The sequence below is a fragment of the Elephas maximus genome, chromosome 19 (assembly GCF_024166365.1).
Source record: "Elephas maximus indicus isolate mEleMax1 chromosome 19, mEleMax1 primary haplotype, whole genome shotgun sequence".
NCBI classification, from domain to species: Eukaryota; Metazoa; Chordata; class Mammalia; order Proboscidea; family Elephantidae; genus Elephas; species Elephas maximus.
The window spans coordinates 46,319,279-46,332,820 of NC_064837.1; the positions used below are offsets into that span (position 1 = coordinate 46,319,279).

Sequence of the window (13,542 nt, forward strand, 5' to 3'; positions counted from 1 at the left end):
ATGGAACGCAATCTGGGCCCGGGCGACCAACTAGCTGAAAACGGACCGGGATACAATAACTCGGGCGCAGGCGAGAGCCACAATGGCTAGAAAACGAGGCGCAGGGGCTCGAGGCTGGGCCCGCGCTTTTTCCTGCCTAGCACCGGTTCCCGCATTTTCCGCCCGCGCACTATCGCGGGGTGGCTGTGCGCTCTGTGCGCCTTCCTCGCCGCCGTGGCGGGAGGAGCCCGGGGAGCGCCCAGGCGGCTGGAGCCAGCTGACTCCGACCGTCGCTCCCGGCTCCACTCAGCGCTCGGGCTCGGGTCCCCAGAGGCTCCGGCCCGGGAAGAGAGCGAGCAGGGAGGCTTGGAAAAGCCAGGAGGAGCTGCTGAGACAGGCGCCGGGGAACCGCATAGATATTATGTTACGGCCACGGTCCGTGGGGCTCAAGAAGACGGTCGATTCTTTATTCAAGATTTTTCAGGGCTCGACGCCGTGTCTGTCGGTCAAAAGAGCTGGATTATCCGCCCAGAAGCGCCATTAAGCGCACCGGCGGTTAGTGGCTCTACAGGAAATTAGGAAAAGAAGCTTCGGAGCGTCTGCCTACTCCTTTTCTTCCCTACTTGCTCGCAGCCCAGGGGCCCCGGACCGAATGCTTTCACCCTCTGGTCGGCAACCAGAAGACTTGCAGACACCGGCCGCCAAGCGACCCCAGCGTCAACCTCAGCCCACACGGGCTAAATGGGGGCGGGGAGGAAAAGGATGGGCGGGAGAGATATCCGTCCAGAGTAGGTGGCCCGGGACCCGCGGGAGAAGGGCCCGGAAGGATCCGGTCACCTGCTCCCCTGTCACTACACCGGGTGGGGGGCCGCGAGTTCACCGGCCCCCACAGGAGAGGGGGCTCTTGGCGTGGGCACTCCCACTGTCCCCACGGCAAGTGTGTTGCCCGCATCCTAGACTCTGCCAGGGAAGACTCGCGAATCCTGCTCTGTCCCCAGTCGTTCTGTAAGGGTCAACTGGGTGCGGCAAGGACTCCCGGTCTGCCCCCACTTTGGAGTTAGAAGGGGACTGGATTAAGAGAAACCTGTAGGGACCTTGGGGAGACTTCAGTCTACGATCCACAACGGGCACCTAGGGGCTGCCCCTGGGGAGAGTATTAGCTAGTGGGAAAGGGGCTGACTGTCCCTGTGCGTCCCCACTATCGTCCATTAATCCTGGAGGGCCGCCAGAGGGGGCCAGAGTTTACTGGTGGTCCATTCTCTTATTCTGCAGACAATCATTAACCGCCACCAGAGAGGAGTATGCTGAAGACCTCCCACTACCCAAACCTAATTTTTAATCTTTTTTTTTTTTTTTTCCAGTCCTCATTGACCAGTCCCCAGGTCACTGGCCTTTCTGGCTTAGCAGGAGAACCTTCTGACCCAACCCTTCCCACACATGAAGTTCTTTGGTTTTCCAGTCTTTATTCCATTAACTGACATAGAAGCACCTGTCATGTACCAATGTCAGCCACTGTGCTAGGAGCAGGGGACACACAGGAGGGATACACAGTGCCACTGGAGCTTATGGGGAGGGCTGTATTGCTGGCCTTTAGAAGAGTGACCCTCATCTTAATGAGCATGGATGAGCACTGGGAGGGCGGTTTAAGCAACATGTTGAGAAAGTACATCTTCGGAGGGAACACTTGACAGGGAACTGCTTGAGAGAGACCTTGGTTGTATTCTCCCCCACAAATCTGGTCCTCCTGCCCAGTGCCCTGGGATGGCCTCTGGCAGACATTAAGAGCCAATGCTTCCCTCTTGATTTTGTGTTAGTCGTAGTACCTCGCAGGGTCCTCGTGCTGACAATTATTCATCAAAAGAGTCACTGCGTCAGTCAGATTAGAAACTCCAAGAGGACAGGAACCCAGGAAGTCTAGGTAATTATTTCCAGCACACACCACGAGCTACCGTAAGGTGAAGGCCCCTTCAAGATGGTGATGATGTCAGGAAAGGGCAGCTTCTCCTTCTGTTTTGACTGTCTACCTCTCTCCAGGGTCGCTATGAGTCAGAACCAACTCTTTGGTTTTTTAGGTTTTACCTCTTTGCGCTTTAGGTAGATCCTTCTGTCTCCCCAAAACAATATCCTTTGTCAGTTTCTGCTTCTATTTCTCCGTCCTCCTCCCCACTTCTGCGTGCACATTTCTGGGGAAAAAAACATTTTGTTACTCTTGTTTTCCTTTTTCTGATGCTTGTGTTAAATGCTTCTCTTTTCCCTCTCTCCATTTTCTCCGTGGGGCTTCCTCTCATTCACCCTGCTTATTTCCATTCTCTCTGTGTGTCTCTTTCTGTATATCACAGCTGTGTTCTTTCTTACCTTTCTCTTCTTGCCTCAGTTTGTCTCTGCCAACCTCTCTCTCCTTAGTCTCCTCCCTTCCAAATGTAATATTTGGAGATTGTAACATCGATTGAGGCAGACAATGGGAAATCGTTCAGCCTCCAGTGCAAATTTATTCTTATGAAAAATACAACCTGAAACGTATTGCACGGCCAGACAAAAACCTCTGTCTTTGCCTTTCCTGCAATCCAGCTTGGGGGAGGGAGGGGTGCGGTGGAGGGAAGTGACGGAGAAATTATCCCATTTACTTATTGAACAACAAAGAATTTTCAACAATGATTCTCTGATTTGCTATATGAAAACTGTTGCCTTTGTCGTTTCAGTATGAAATTTCATTCTTCAGGAGTTAGGAGCAAAAAGCTCAGTTTTTACCCCCCTCTTAGTGGAAAGGAGTATGTATACTCGGAAAACAGGGGGGAAAAAAATACACACACACAAAAAAACCCCACAAAACCGAAGCGTCCCTGGGTGGGCTCGAACCACCAACCTTTCGGTTAACAGCCGAACGCGCTAACCGATTGCGCCACAGAGACCGCGGTAGTTATCGAGTGGCTGTGAGTCAAGTCAATGGGAGCGAGGCTGTGACGGCGCAGAAGCTAGACCTGAAGCCCGGTAATGTGGTGAAAGGAAGCCGGACCTAGGAGAAAAGGGGAAGGGGCCTGGTACAGGGCGGCGGCGGGAGGGCAGGAGGTGGTACGTACACACCTCTCCTCCATTGACCCCGGGCAGGGTCGGCATCAGTTACCCCCGGAATCTACCTTCGACGTGAGGAGACCCGGAATGTTCCTTTTGAGGGTAACCTGAGACTTGGGGACATGTGAAGCCGGCTGGCTTGGGGGTCTCGAAAAGCGGAACAACCTCCGGACTCCAAACCTCTCCTTTGCAGCTGAACACCTGCAGCAACAAAATACTCCCGACACCCCCCTAACCCCGTACTATTAAATATGCATTTAATAGTCGCCTCCTACAGCCTGGGCACTGTTCTAAGCCAGTGACTGTCTAAAGCCTGACACAGCACCAAGAGGTCTGGTGGTGCAGTAATCAAGCTCTTGGCTGCCAACCCAGAGGTGGGTAGTTCGAACCTACCAACCGCTCAGCGGGGGAAGCTGTGGCAGTCGGCTTCCGTAAAGGGTCATATTTTACAGTTGGAAACCCTGTGGGGGCAGTTCTACTCTATTTTATAGAGTCGCTAGGACTCAACGGCAGTAAGTTTAGGGTGTTGAGCATAGTGCCTGGCACACGAAAGTGCTCAGTAAGAATTTCTGGAATGAGTGATACCCCGGATCCACACAACATGCCGAGAAACGTTACCCGGGGGTCCTTCCGCTGGCCCCATAGCCCGCCACCCCAACCCGCCCCGCCCCGGCCCTACCAAATCCTTGCTACCCCAGCCCACGTGCGGCGTGGGTCCCGCCCCCCGCTTTAGGCTCCAGAGTTCGGGTCCGCCGCGATCCCAGCACGCACCGCGACGCAAAGGCTCTTCCGCACTAACAGTGACTTTTCACTTTCCTCTCCCCCCGGCTTTGGCCTCTCAACTAAACTACGTAGCGCTGGTGAGTGACAAGGATCCAGAGCCAACCGGAAGCCCAAATGGCCCGGAAGAGCTGGCCTTCTAGCCAATGGAAAGAAAGCAGCGAGAGTGGTTGCTCAGTGAGGACTGCTGCGGGCTTACTGGGCTCACGGCGGAGTTTGGGGGTCTTGTTACACCGCAATCATGGTGAGATGGGGCTCGAAGAAAAGGGATACGGGGTAGGGACTGAGGAAGGAGGAGGGGGGCAAGGGAGGCTTGGGAGGCATAGAGAGCCTGGTGGTCGACGGACAGAAGCGGCTCCAGTTTGAAGGGGAGCGGACCGCGTTGAAGACCAAGGGGGGTGAGTGTGGCTTCTCGCAGCCACGCAGGGTAATCTCAGAGCTGGAGTGCGAGGCGTCCAGCCGCCCCCACCGTGGAGGATGGGGCGTATAGGAGCCTCCGGAGCAGGGGCTGGATCGAGGGCTATGGTCACATCAGGCCCCCCAGCCTGAGCTGCTTCGCCCCTGTCTGCTCCAGTCTATTATGTCCTATAACGGAGGGGCCGTCATGGCCATGAAGGGGAAGAACTGTGTGGCCATCGCGTCCGACAGGCGCTTCGGGATTCAGGCCCAGATGGTGACCACAGACTTCCAGAAGATCTTTCCCATGGGAGACCGTCTGTACATCGGCCTGGCGGGGCTCGCCACTGACGTCCAGACTGTGTAAGTGTCGGGGTCCCTGCCCACGCCCAGGCTTTTTCTAGGACCAGCCTTGCTTAGCGCCTTGAGTGGTCTGGGTGTCCGTTATCTACTTAACATGTCCAGTATCTGAGACTTTGGCGGACATCCTAGCAATATGAAGAAGCCCTGGTGATGCAGTGGTTAAGTGCTTGGCTAGTAACCGAAAGGTGAGCAGTTGGAACCCACCAGCCACTTTGCTGGCAGAACGATGTGGCAGTCGGCTCCTGTAAAGATGATGCAAACTAATGAGTGTCAGAGCCAGGGTCCTAAGGCAGGCCTCTCTGAGACCAAAGCCTGTCCTTAAAGAACTGCAGATCTAGTTGAGAGACAATACAGAAAGGTAACTAACCCATGATGAGTTGGCGCATACTAATTACCAGGTTATTTAGTTGACAGTGGTTATGTGACTTGAGAGAAGGAGGCTGGGAGGTGAAATAGGTAGCTCTTGTGATGGCCCAGATGTGGGGGTTATGGTCCTAATGGGGTGGTTGTGGCAGAAAAGCAAAGGAGTGGGTTTCTGAGAGTTGTTGCTAGCAAGCCTTAGTGGCTACTTGGATGTTTTGAGACCAAAGAAAGTCATTTATTAAGGGCAGGAACCATGTCTTTATTATTTTTGTATTCTTACTGTGTAGAACAGTACCTGGTATATAGACAATCCATAAATTTTCTCACAGGTGATTTCTGTTTTGAGCATGTTGACTGAAATATGGGAATTGGGAGGACTAGTTTGAGGGAAAGATGATGACTTTGATTTTTGACACCAGTTTTGAGGTGACAAGGCAAACCAAGTAGAAACGTCTTGCAAGCAGAGTTTTGAAATTATATCTCAGGAATAAAGAGGCATTGATGATTTATTAAATCTATGGGAGCAGAGTCTAGAGAGACAAAGTATGTAGAGGGAGAAATAAGCTGCAGTTCAAAAGTTGGACCTTATATTTCACTGGAGGAAGAAGAGAAGCCAGAGGAGAAGGTGAGGGAAAAAATCAGGGTAGGGTTTCAAGGGGGATGATGTGGTCACAGGTGTCAGGTGCTTCAGGAAGGATTAGCAGCAGTCCCTGGGCTTTTTTTCGTAGAAGGTCAAGAGACTGGTTCACTAATGTCAGTGGAAGCTTGACGGAAAATTTTCTCTCATTTTCTTAAAGTTCCCTAAGTATCAGGAACGTATATAACTTTGAAGTCCTTCCCAAAACCTAACCTAACCTGCTCTTTTTCCTCGGTAGAATCAGAGAATTACAGTTTAGGGTTCCCTCCAGTGTGAAGGCCCCATCAGCCTTCCTCTCTCCAGCCTGCTGTTCTTCTCACGCCATTTTCTTTTCCTCAGGAGGGTTTTCTCAATGTGTTTGGTTGCTTGCGGGCAGTAATTGCTAGTTTCTCTAGGTCTCGGTTTCCTCACCTATAAGATGATGCTAAAGTCACGTCCAGGGCTCTTTCCAGGTCTAGTGTCCTGCAGCTCATAGCTTTGCCTCTGGCAGGTATGGCTTTGGTCTGCTCTGTGCAGGGGACTGTCCTGGGGCTCTGAGTTGGTGCTGGAGGAGGGAGGAGGTGTGATCCTTTTTCCCTTCCAGCCCATTTATGCAGCAGCTGCTTGTTTTTAATATGCATAGGACTTTGCAGTTTTCCAGTACCTTGTCATATACCCATACATTATCTCTCTGCCAGGGTATTTATTTTATTCCATTTCCTTACGGATAAAAAGGTTAAGTGGGAAGATGAAGGCTTAGCCTATGTCTGTGCTCTCTTATCCATTGGTCTTACCAGTATAAGTTTTCTGTGACTTTATATCTGCAGGCACATACCCCATAAAAGCGTGGAAGGAGCTGCCCATTTTATTGTAGATAAATTGTACCTCAAAAAAGAGGAAAAAATTCATTTCCTACCTCCCCACCTCCCAAAAAAAAAAAAGGATGGGAAGAAAGGTTAGCAAAGCAGCATCTTCGCAGGGGTAAGTGTTGCGGCATGGAGTCCTGAACATGGAAGTGAGACTAGACTTCTGGTGAGAAAAATTGAGGAGAAGAGAGGAGTCTTGGCAGGCATTGAGATTGTATGCCTACCTGCTTACTTCCTGACTTCCACAGGGTGGACACTAGGAGACATTCAGCAATGACTTTCTACTTCATTTTTTACTCCCACCACAGTGCCCAGCGCCTCAAGTTCCGGCTGAACCTGTATGAGCTGAAGGAGGGTCGGCAGATCAAACCTTACACTCTCATGAGCATGGTGGCCAACCTCTTATATGAGAAACGGTGAGTAGAAGTATAGCCTATGGCTCCAGGACTCTAGGAACCCAGGAATCTTGACTGGGGGCCAAGTAGGCCTGTAGTGTTGGTCACGGAGCGGGGAGGAATTCCTTCTTGTTCTCCCACTTATTTGCAAGACGATATCCTTATTTTATGGGCCTGGTCTCTCTGGGCCTGTCTGACAACCAAATAGGAAAGAAAGGGCTTACTTCAAAGGAAGGCAGGAAGTGCGAATAGCAGATGGCCTTGCCCTTACTCCAGGGCTCTTCTGTCAGCACTAGGTTCCGTGGACCGGCAGGGAACCTAGGAATTGGCTGTGTTAATTTTTGAGCGTTCTCTTCGAGGACATGACGAAGAGAAAAGCAGGGGCTTTATGGAATTCAGTGCAGAGGGTGGCATGGAATTGAAGGGAGAGCTCTGTACATACTGTCCTCACTCATCTCTGGACCAAAGCTGGTGGCAAGAGCATAACATTTTTTTTTTAACTTTTTATTTTGAAATAATTTTAGACTTAACGGAAAAGTTACGAAAATAATCTTAAGCTACTTCAAAACTAAAAGTCTTCGCCATCTCCATAAAGAATTCTCCATAGCTGGAGCAGTTTCGTTGTCTTTTTAGTATTGAAAAGTTAAAAGCAAAAAAGGGCTACCTGTCCGTTAAGTGGAGCCCTGGTAGTGCAGTGGTTAAGAGCTACGGCTGCTAAACAAAAAAAGGTTGGCGGTTCGAATCCACCAGCCGCTCCTTGAAAACCCTACCAAGCAGTTTTACTTTGTCCTGTAGGGTCTCTATGAGTTGCAATCGACTTGACGGCAGTGGGTTTGGTTTTTGGTTTGGTCCTTTAAGTGTTGGTTAATATTCTCAACTGTGAATTGTCTGCTCGATACACGTATGTGGTAATCACGTTTACCAAAAATCCCAAATTGAGAAGGGCTTAAGAATTTTTAAGGAGGAAAAAAAAAAGGGTCTTATAAAATTGTAAAAAATAATTCTCATTTAGTTATATATTTAATAACTCGTGTTTATTGAAAAGAATAAAAGTATAGGACATTGAGGTTGACCTGGAAAATTCTGGATTCATAGCTGTTATAGTCAGGAGCTTCTTCCACAAGCCCGGCTGAGATAATGGGTTTTCCAGCAGGATAGGCTGAGGCAGTGATTTGCAAAGTTGACCAATGAGCAGACCCTTTTCACAGGAAAAAACTCCCCATGGGCCCCAGAGAATCCACTGAGGCCTGTCTGTGAAACACAGCATTTCAACACTGCCTGTCTTCAGGTGGTGCCTTGAAACTGAAAACTTGGAAGTATAGATGCAGGCCCAGAACTGTGTTATAGTATTCAGGTTTTTGTTTGTTTGCTGTTTCTGGGAGGTTTTTGTTTTTTTTTTTAATATTTTATTATTGCACTTTAGATGGTTTACAGAGCAAAATAGTTTCCCATTCAATAATTTGTACACAGAATGTTCCAAGATACTGGACACAGTCTCCTCAATGTGTCAGCACTCTCCCCATTGCCACCCTGGGTTTCCTGTTACCTTTCATCTGGTTTTCCTATCCCTTCTGCTTCTCATCTTGGCTTTTGGGTGGATTTTGCCCTTTTGGTCTCATATGATTAACTGTTCTAAGGAGGTCATTTCTCTTGGGTGTTACTGTTTATTTTGTAGGCCTGTCTACTGTTTGCCTGAAAGGTGGTCTCTGGGAATGGCTTTAGTTCCATGTTAAAAGGTTGTCTTAGGGCCGTAGTCTCAGGGGTTCTGCCAGTCTCTATCAGACCAGTAAGTTTGGTCTTTTTTATGGGTTTGATTTTTGCTCTACATTTTTCTCCCACTCTGCCCAGGACCCTCTATTATGATCCTGCTCAGAGTGGTGGCAGCTGGGCATCATCTGGTTTTTCTGATCTCGGGGTCATGTAGGCTGTGGTTCATGTGGTCCATTAGTCCCTTAGACTAATTGCTGCCTTGAGTCTTTGGTTTTCTCTGCTATTCTTTGCTCCGGCCAGGATGAGACCGATAGTTGGATCTTAGATGGCTGCCCACAAGCTTTTAAGACCTTAGATGCTACTCACTAAAGTAGGATTTATGAGTTATGTTATGCTAGTTGACATAGATGTCTCCCGAGTAGTACTCGGTTTTAAGGTTATTACTTGGATAATCCAGGATATTCTTATATTAACTTTTTTTCAGTTGAGAGGAAAATACAAAATTTTAAATTTTTAATAGAAATTGATACAGGGATCTGTTTGAGAAACAGTGAATCAAGGCACCCTACCCCTAATCCTCTTTCACCTTAGAATCATTTTTTTATTTTTTTAAGAATTTTTTTTTTTAGTTGTAACTCCAGATCATGCCCTTAGAAATTTCTGAGCTGATACAAGACATCGCATATGGGTGGCTATCAAGTTGGTTCTGGCTCATAACGAGTCCGTGTGACGGAGTACAACTGGTTTTCTTGGCTGTAATCTTTACAGAAGCAGATTGCCAGGTCTTTCTCCTGTAGAGCTGCTGGGTGGGTTTGAACTGCCAACCTTTCAGTTATCAGCCTCTTTATTTTGTTCCTATTGAGTATTTTGTACAAAAAGTTCCCTATGATTGATTCTTTTCAAAGCTCGGGTCTAGAATAAGTTTCTGATGAGCTGCTGTTTTCTTCTGGTGGACAATGAGAATAACCCAGCCCACTGAGAACCCCTCTTTACCTTGCCTGCTAGGAGGCTCAGAACAAAACTGTGTCTTCACTGAAGTGTCTTGTATTCTGTTTTATTGGTTTAGTTTTATTTTGTAGTGTTTTTCCTATAAACTAGTTCAAATCCTTTTTGGAAAGGAGTTAGGGCTGTAAATGTATAAATAGAGGGTTGATAACTGGTAGGACCTTGGATTAGGATGGGAAGGATTAGAAGAAAGCAGAATTCCCAAAGAAAGGAGGAGTAGAGGGTCAGGTGAGAAGGATATGAAGGTAAGTGTCAGAGAAAAGAAGTCTTAGAGCATTGCAAGATCCCAGGAGAGAGGGAAAGGTGTTCTTCCCAAGCAGGTCCTTGGTCTTCCTCACCCTGTCTGGACCGGAGCCTTGTCTTAGTAGGCCTAACATGGAGTTCAGTGTTCCTGAGTCAGGCTTCCCTCTCCGGTTCTGGACCCCACAGGTTTGGCCCCTACTACACTGAGCCCGTCATCGCTGGGTTGGACCCCAAGACCTTTAAGCCCTTCATTTGCTCTCTGGACCTGATCGGCTGCCCCATGGTGACTGACGACTTTGTGGTCAGTGGCACTTGTGCCGAACAAATGTACGGGATGTGCGAGTCCCTCTGGGAGCCTGACATGGTGAGTTGGTGGTATGGGGCGGGGTGGGATGCTGAGGCACCCACTCCTTGGCCGTCAGGAAAAAATGTGTTTGCATGGCAGGTAATGGGGAGAGTGACCCAGGTGGGCGACAGAGCCACAGCTGTTAATACCCGAGTGTCTGTGCAGAAACACCGTCTGTCCAGGGCCTTGGTGCTAGCTGGTTGGCTGGCTGGCTGGCTCCAGAGGAGAGCACCTTCTGCTAGGAGGCCCCAGTTAGATATTTGCTAAAACACCAAGTAATTCCTCACATTGGGTTTACAGGGTTCTCACATCCCCTCACTGAGGGAGCATTTAGCAAGGTGTGTAAAGTCAGAGGCAACACAACCAAGGGGCTCAGGAGCCAGGCTGTGTGGGTTGGAAACCTGGATCCACAGACCACTTAGTTAAGTTCTTGGGTAAGTCACTTTACCTTCTGTGCCTCAGTTACCTCAACTGTAAAGTGGGGATAATAATAGAGCTTACCTTACAAGTGTTGTGAGGGGAGCACATGAGAAGAGGTTAGGATAGTGCCTGACAGTGAAGGTTGGCTTTATTACCATTGAGTGCCACTCTGCCAGGCTCTGGGAAACCAGTACAGGCTGTCTTCCAGGAGCATACCGCAGTCTAACGACGCAAGAGCCTTGTTGGTAGAAGGAACAGCCTATACAAAGGTACAGGAGTGGTCTGGTGTATGTAGTGACTGAGGAGAGCTCCATGAGGCTGGAATGTGGGTGGATGTGGGGTAAGATGGAGAACAAGATTGGGATGATACTTTGAAGGGCCTTGAATGCCATACCAAAGAGTTTGGAGTTTGTCCTTAGGCATGGTGCCAAAGGAAGTAAGGAGCGAGGAGAACCAGAGGCCTGCAGGTAGATGAGACAGACTGTTGCAGTCACCTACAGGAGGAGCTGAGGTCCTGAGTGAAGATATTGGCAATAGGGAGTGGACAGGAATGAGGGAGGTGGAGATGATGAAGAGGGCCGAGTTTTCTGGCTAACAGGTTTGGGGCAAGATGGGCTCATGGTTGGACAGGTTGAGTTTGAGGTACCTGTGAGACATCCAAGGGGACAGTCCATCAGAAAACTGATAAAGCACATGAGAGCCAAATAGGGAGTCGTCTCCCTGTTTTTTAGAAGAGGAATTGAGGCTCAGTGAGGGACACGTGACTTGTGTAAGGTCACACCGCTGGTTAGTGAAAGAAATTTGGGGCTTGAAATCTAGGTCTCTTTCACTTTCCTTTATATAACCCTGTTCCCTTCCAAAGAAGGAGGTGAGGGGGCTTCCGCATCCAGGGAACCATCCTTCACTTCAGGTCCCAGAGGGCCCTGAGCCTAGAAAAAGGGAGTTAGGATCCTGAGGCCCTGGGATTTGAAAGGGTTCTCCTCTGTTGGCAGGACCCAGAACACTTATTTGAAACCATCTCCCAAGCCATGCTGAACGCAGTGGATCGGGATGCAGTGTCCGGGATGGGAGTCATTGTCCACATCATGTGAGTATGAGTTGGGAGGTGTCTAGAACTTTGCAGACACCTTCCTCTTCCCTCACAAACACACACCCAATCTTCCCAGCCCACTGGATAGGTATGATGTAAGAAAGGCGCTTGTGGCAGTCACGGGATAGCAAAGATCCATGCTTCCCTAGGGGTAGCAGCTGGGAGCTGACCAGGCTGGCTAGGGGCGACATTCCCATGCCCCTGTCAGAGGAGCCTCCATGACCCTGAGGCTCTTCCTGACAATTGACATTTCTTTGCTTCCTTAACAGTGTCCCCAAAGTCACAGATCTGTGTGGGAATGAGCCATGGCAGAGCTGCTGCAGATTGACTGAAATCCTAGGCGTGTCCCCATTCTCTCCCCAACTCCCACCAGTCTGGAACCCAGAACTGTGATATGCTGAGCTCTGGGAACAATTTTCCAACGCCCAACCAGCTCCCTAAGTGCCACCCCTTTCCCCCTCTTGTTTGTAGCTGTTACCAGGGACCTGATTGGATGGAGTAGAAAGTGACCTCCCACCTGCTTTCCTTGGGGATATCCCAGAATAAGCATTTAGACTCTTTTTCTTATTGAACAGCCTGCTTAATTCCTATGATGATTAGATAGGTGCTGACACAGAATTTACCACCCAGGTCCTTGTATGTACATTGGGCTGAAGCTTCTCACACCTTCTCCTTTAAGTTTTTTGTTCTCTAGGCCAGGGGAGCTCCTTCCCTTCTTTGGAGGGCTTCTCAGTCCAGGCCTGTATCATCTGGACTCTTTTTCTACTTCTAGAAAACCTTCACTAGAGTCCCCCCATTTCTCCATTTTTGTCCATCCCCCTGATCCCCTAACACAGGCTGAGGAAATAGCAATATTAATGTAATATGATCAAAACAGGTAAACCAGAGCTAGCAGGACAGCCGTGTGTGGTGGCTCCCTTTCCTAGAACAGATGTGGGACTGGGGGTGTTGGGCCCAGGGGCTGGCTGGGAGGTGGAGGCAGTCTGGCTAGACTGCTGGTTATAGATGTTTTCCTGTGACTTTCTCCCTCTGCAGTGAGAAAGACAAAATCACCACCAGGACGCTGAAGGCCCGGATGGACTAACCCTCTCTTCTTCCTGCACCCTAAGCCCACTTTTTTTTTTAATAAAATAGTTTTTCTTTCACTATTACCTACTGCTTCTTTGTGTTTGATGGTTTTACCACAGATCTCTGTCCCTCCAGGTGGGCAGTTACAAATAGCTGCTCAGGGCTTACTGCATCCCTTGAGTTTTCTTCCTGGTACCCCAGTGAGCGTAATCGACCAGTCACTTGTTGGATGCCTGCCGTGTGCTAGGAACTGCGCAGAGTGTCTCACACATACTAGAACTTAATCATTGTAACAACTTGGGGTGTAGTTGGCATTATCCTTGTTCACAGATGTGAAAAGTGAGACTGTAAAATGACTTACCCAGGGCCACTTTAATAAGTGGTAGAACAAAGATAGAAATCTCTGGCCTGTTTGACTCCAAGGCCTAGAATCCTTTTTACTGAACTGTAGTGGAAAACCCCTGAGTCTCTTTATTGTTCAAGTAGAAATATGACCAAGGTCCCACAAATTATTTTCTTTTCAATCACTGTTTCTTAACTGCTTGCAGACAAGTCACCTGGGGGAGCTTCTACTGATGCCTTGATCCCATCCTTTGAGATTCTGACTTAAATGGCCTATTAGGGGCCTGGACATCTGTCTTTTCTAAAGTTCACCAAATGATTCCAGCATACAACCTGGAAAGTTTGTATTAGCGTAGTGGTTCTCAAATGTTTATAAATGAAACTGGGATGTCACTGACCACATTCTTCCTCCAAACTCAAGCCATACACTGCTTTAGCCCAAGCTGCCTCTGAAAACCGGGACCAAAATTTCATTCTGGAAAAAAAAAAAA

The 13,542-nt window shown here is 48.8% G+C and overlaps 1 protein-coding gene and 1 non-coding gene across 2 annotated transcripts; one reads left to right on the top strand and one right to left on the bottom strand.

The window, feature by feature from the left end:
* Positions 1 to 2,814: 2,814 nt before the first annotated feature.
* TRNAN-GUU (transfer RNA asparagine (anticodon GUU)) lies at positions 2,815 to 2,888 on the bottom strand. Its single transcript has one exon. It is a non-coding gene; the product is annotated as a tRNA-Asn (tRNA).
* Positions 2,889 to 3,951: 1,063 nt separating this feature from the next.
* PSMB3 (proteasome 20S subunit beta 3) lies at positions 3,952 to 12,792 on the top strand. The gene is made up of 6 exons (XM_049859931.1): positions 3,952 to 4,072; positions 4,403 to 4,587; positions 6,741 to 6,848; positions 9,972 to 10,149; positions 11,544 to 11,638; positions 12,677 to 12,792. The coding sequence occupies exons 1-6, from the start codon at positions 4,070 to 4,072 to the stop codon at positions 12,723 to 12,725; spliced, it is 618 nt and encodes a 205-aa protein (XP_049715888.1). The 5' UTR covers positions 3,952 to 4,069; the 3' UTR covers positions 12,726 to 12,792.
* Positions 12,793 to 13,542: the final 750 nt, after the last annotated feature.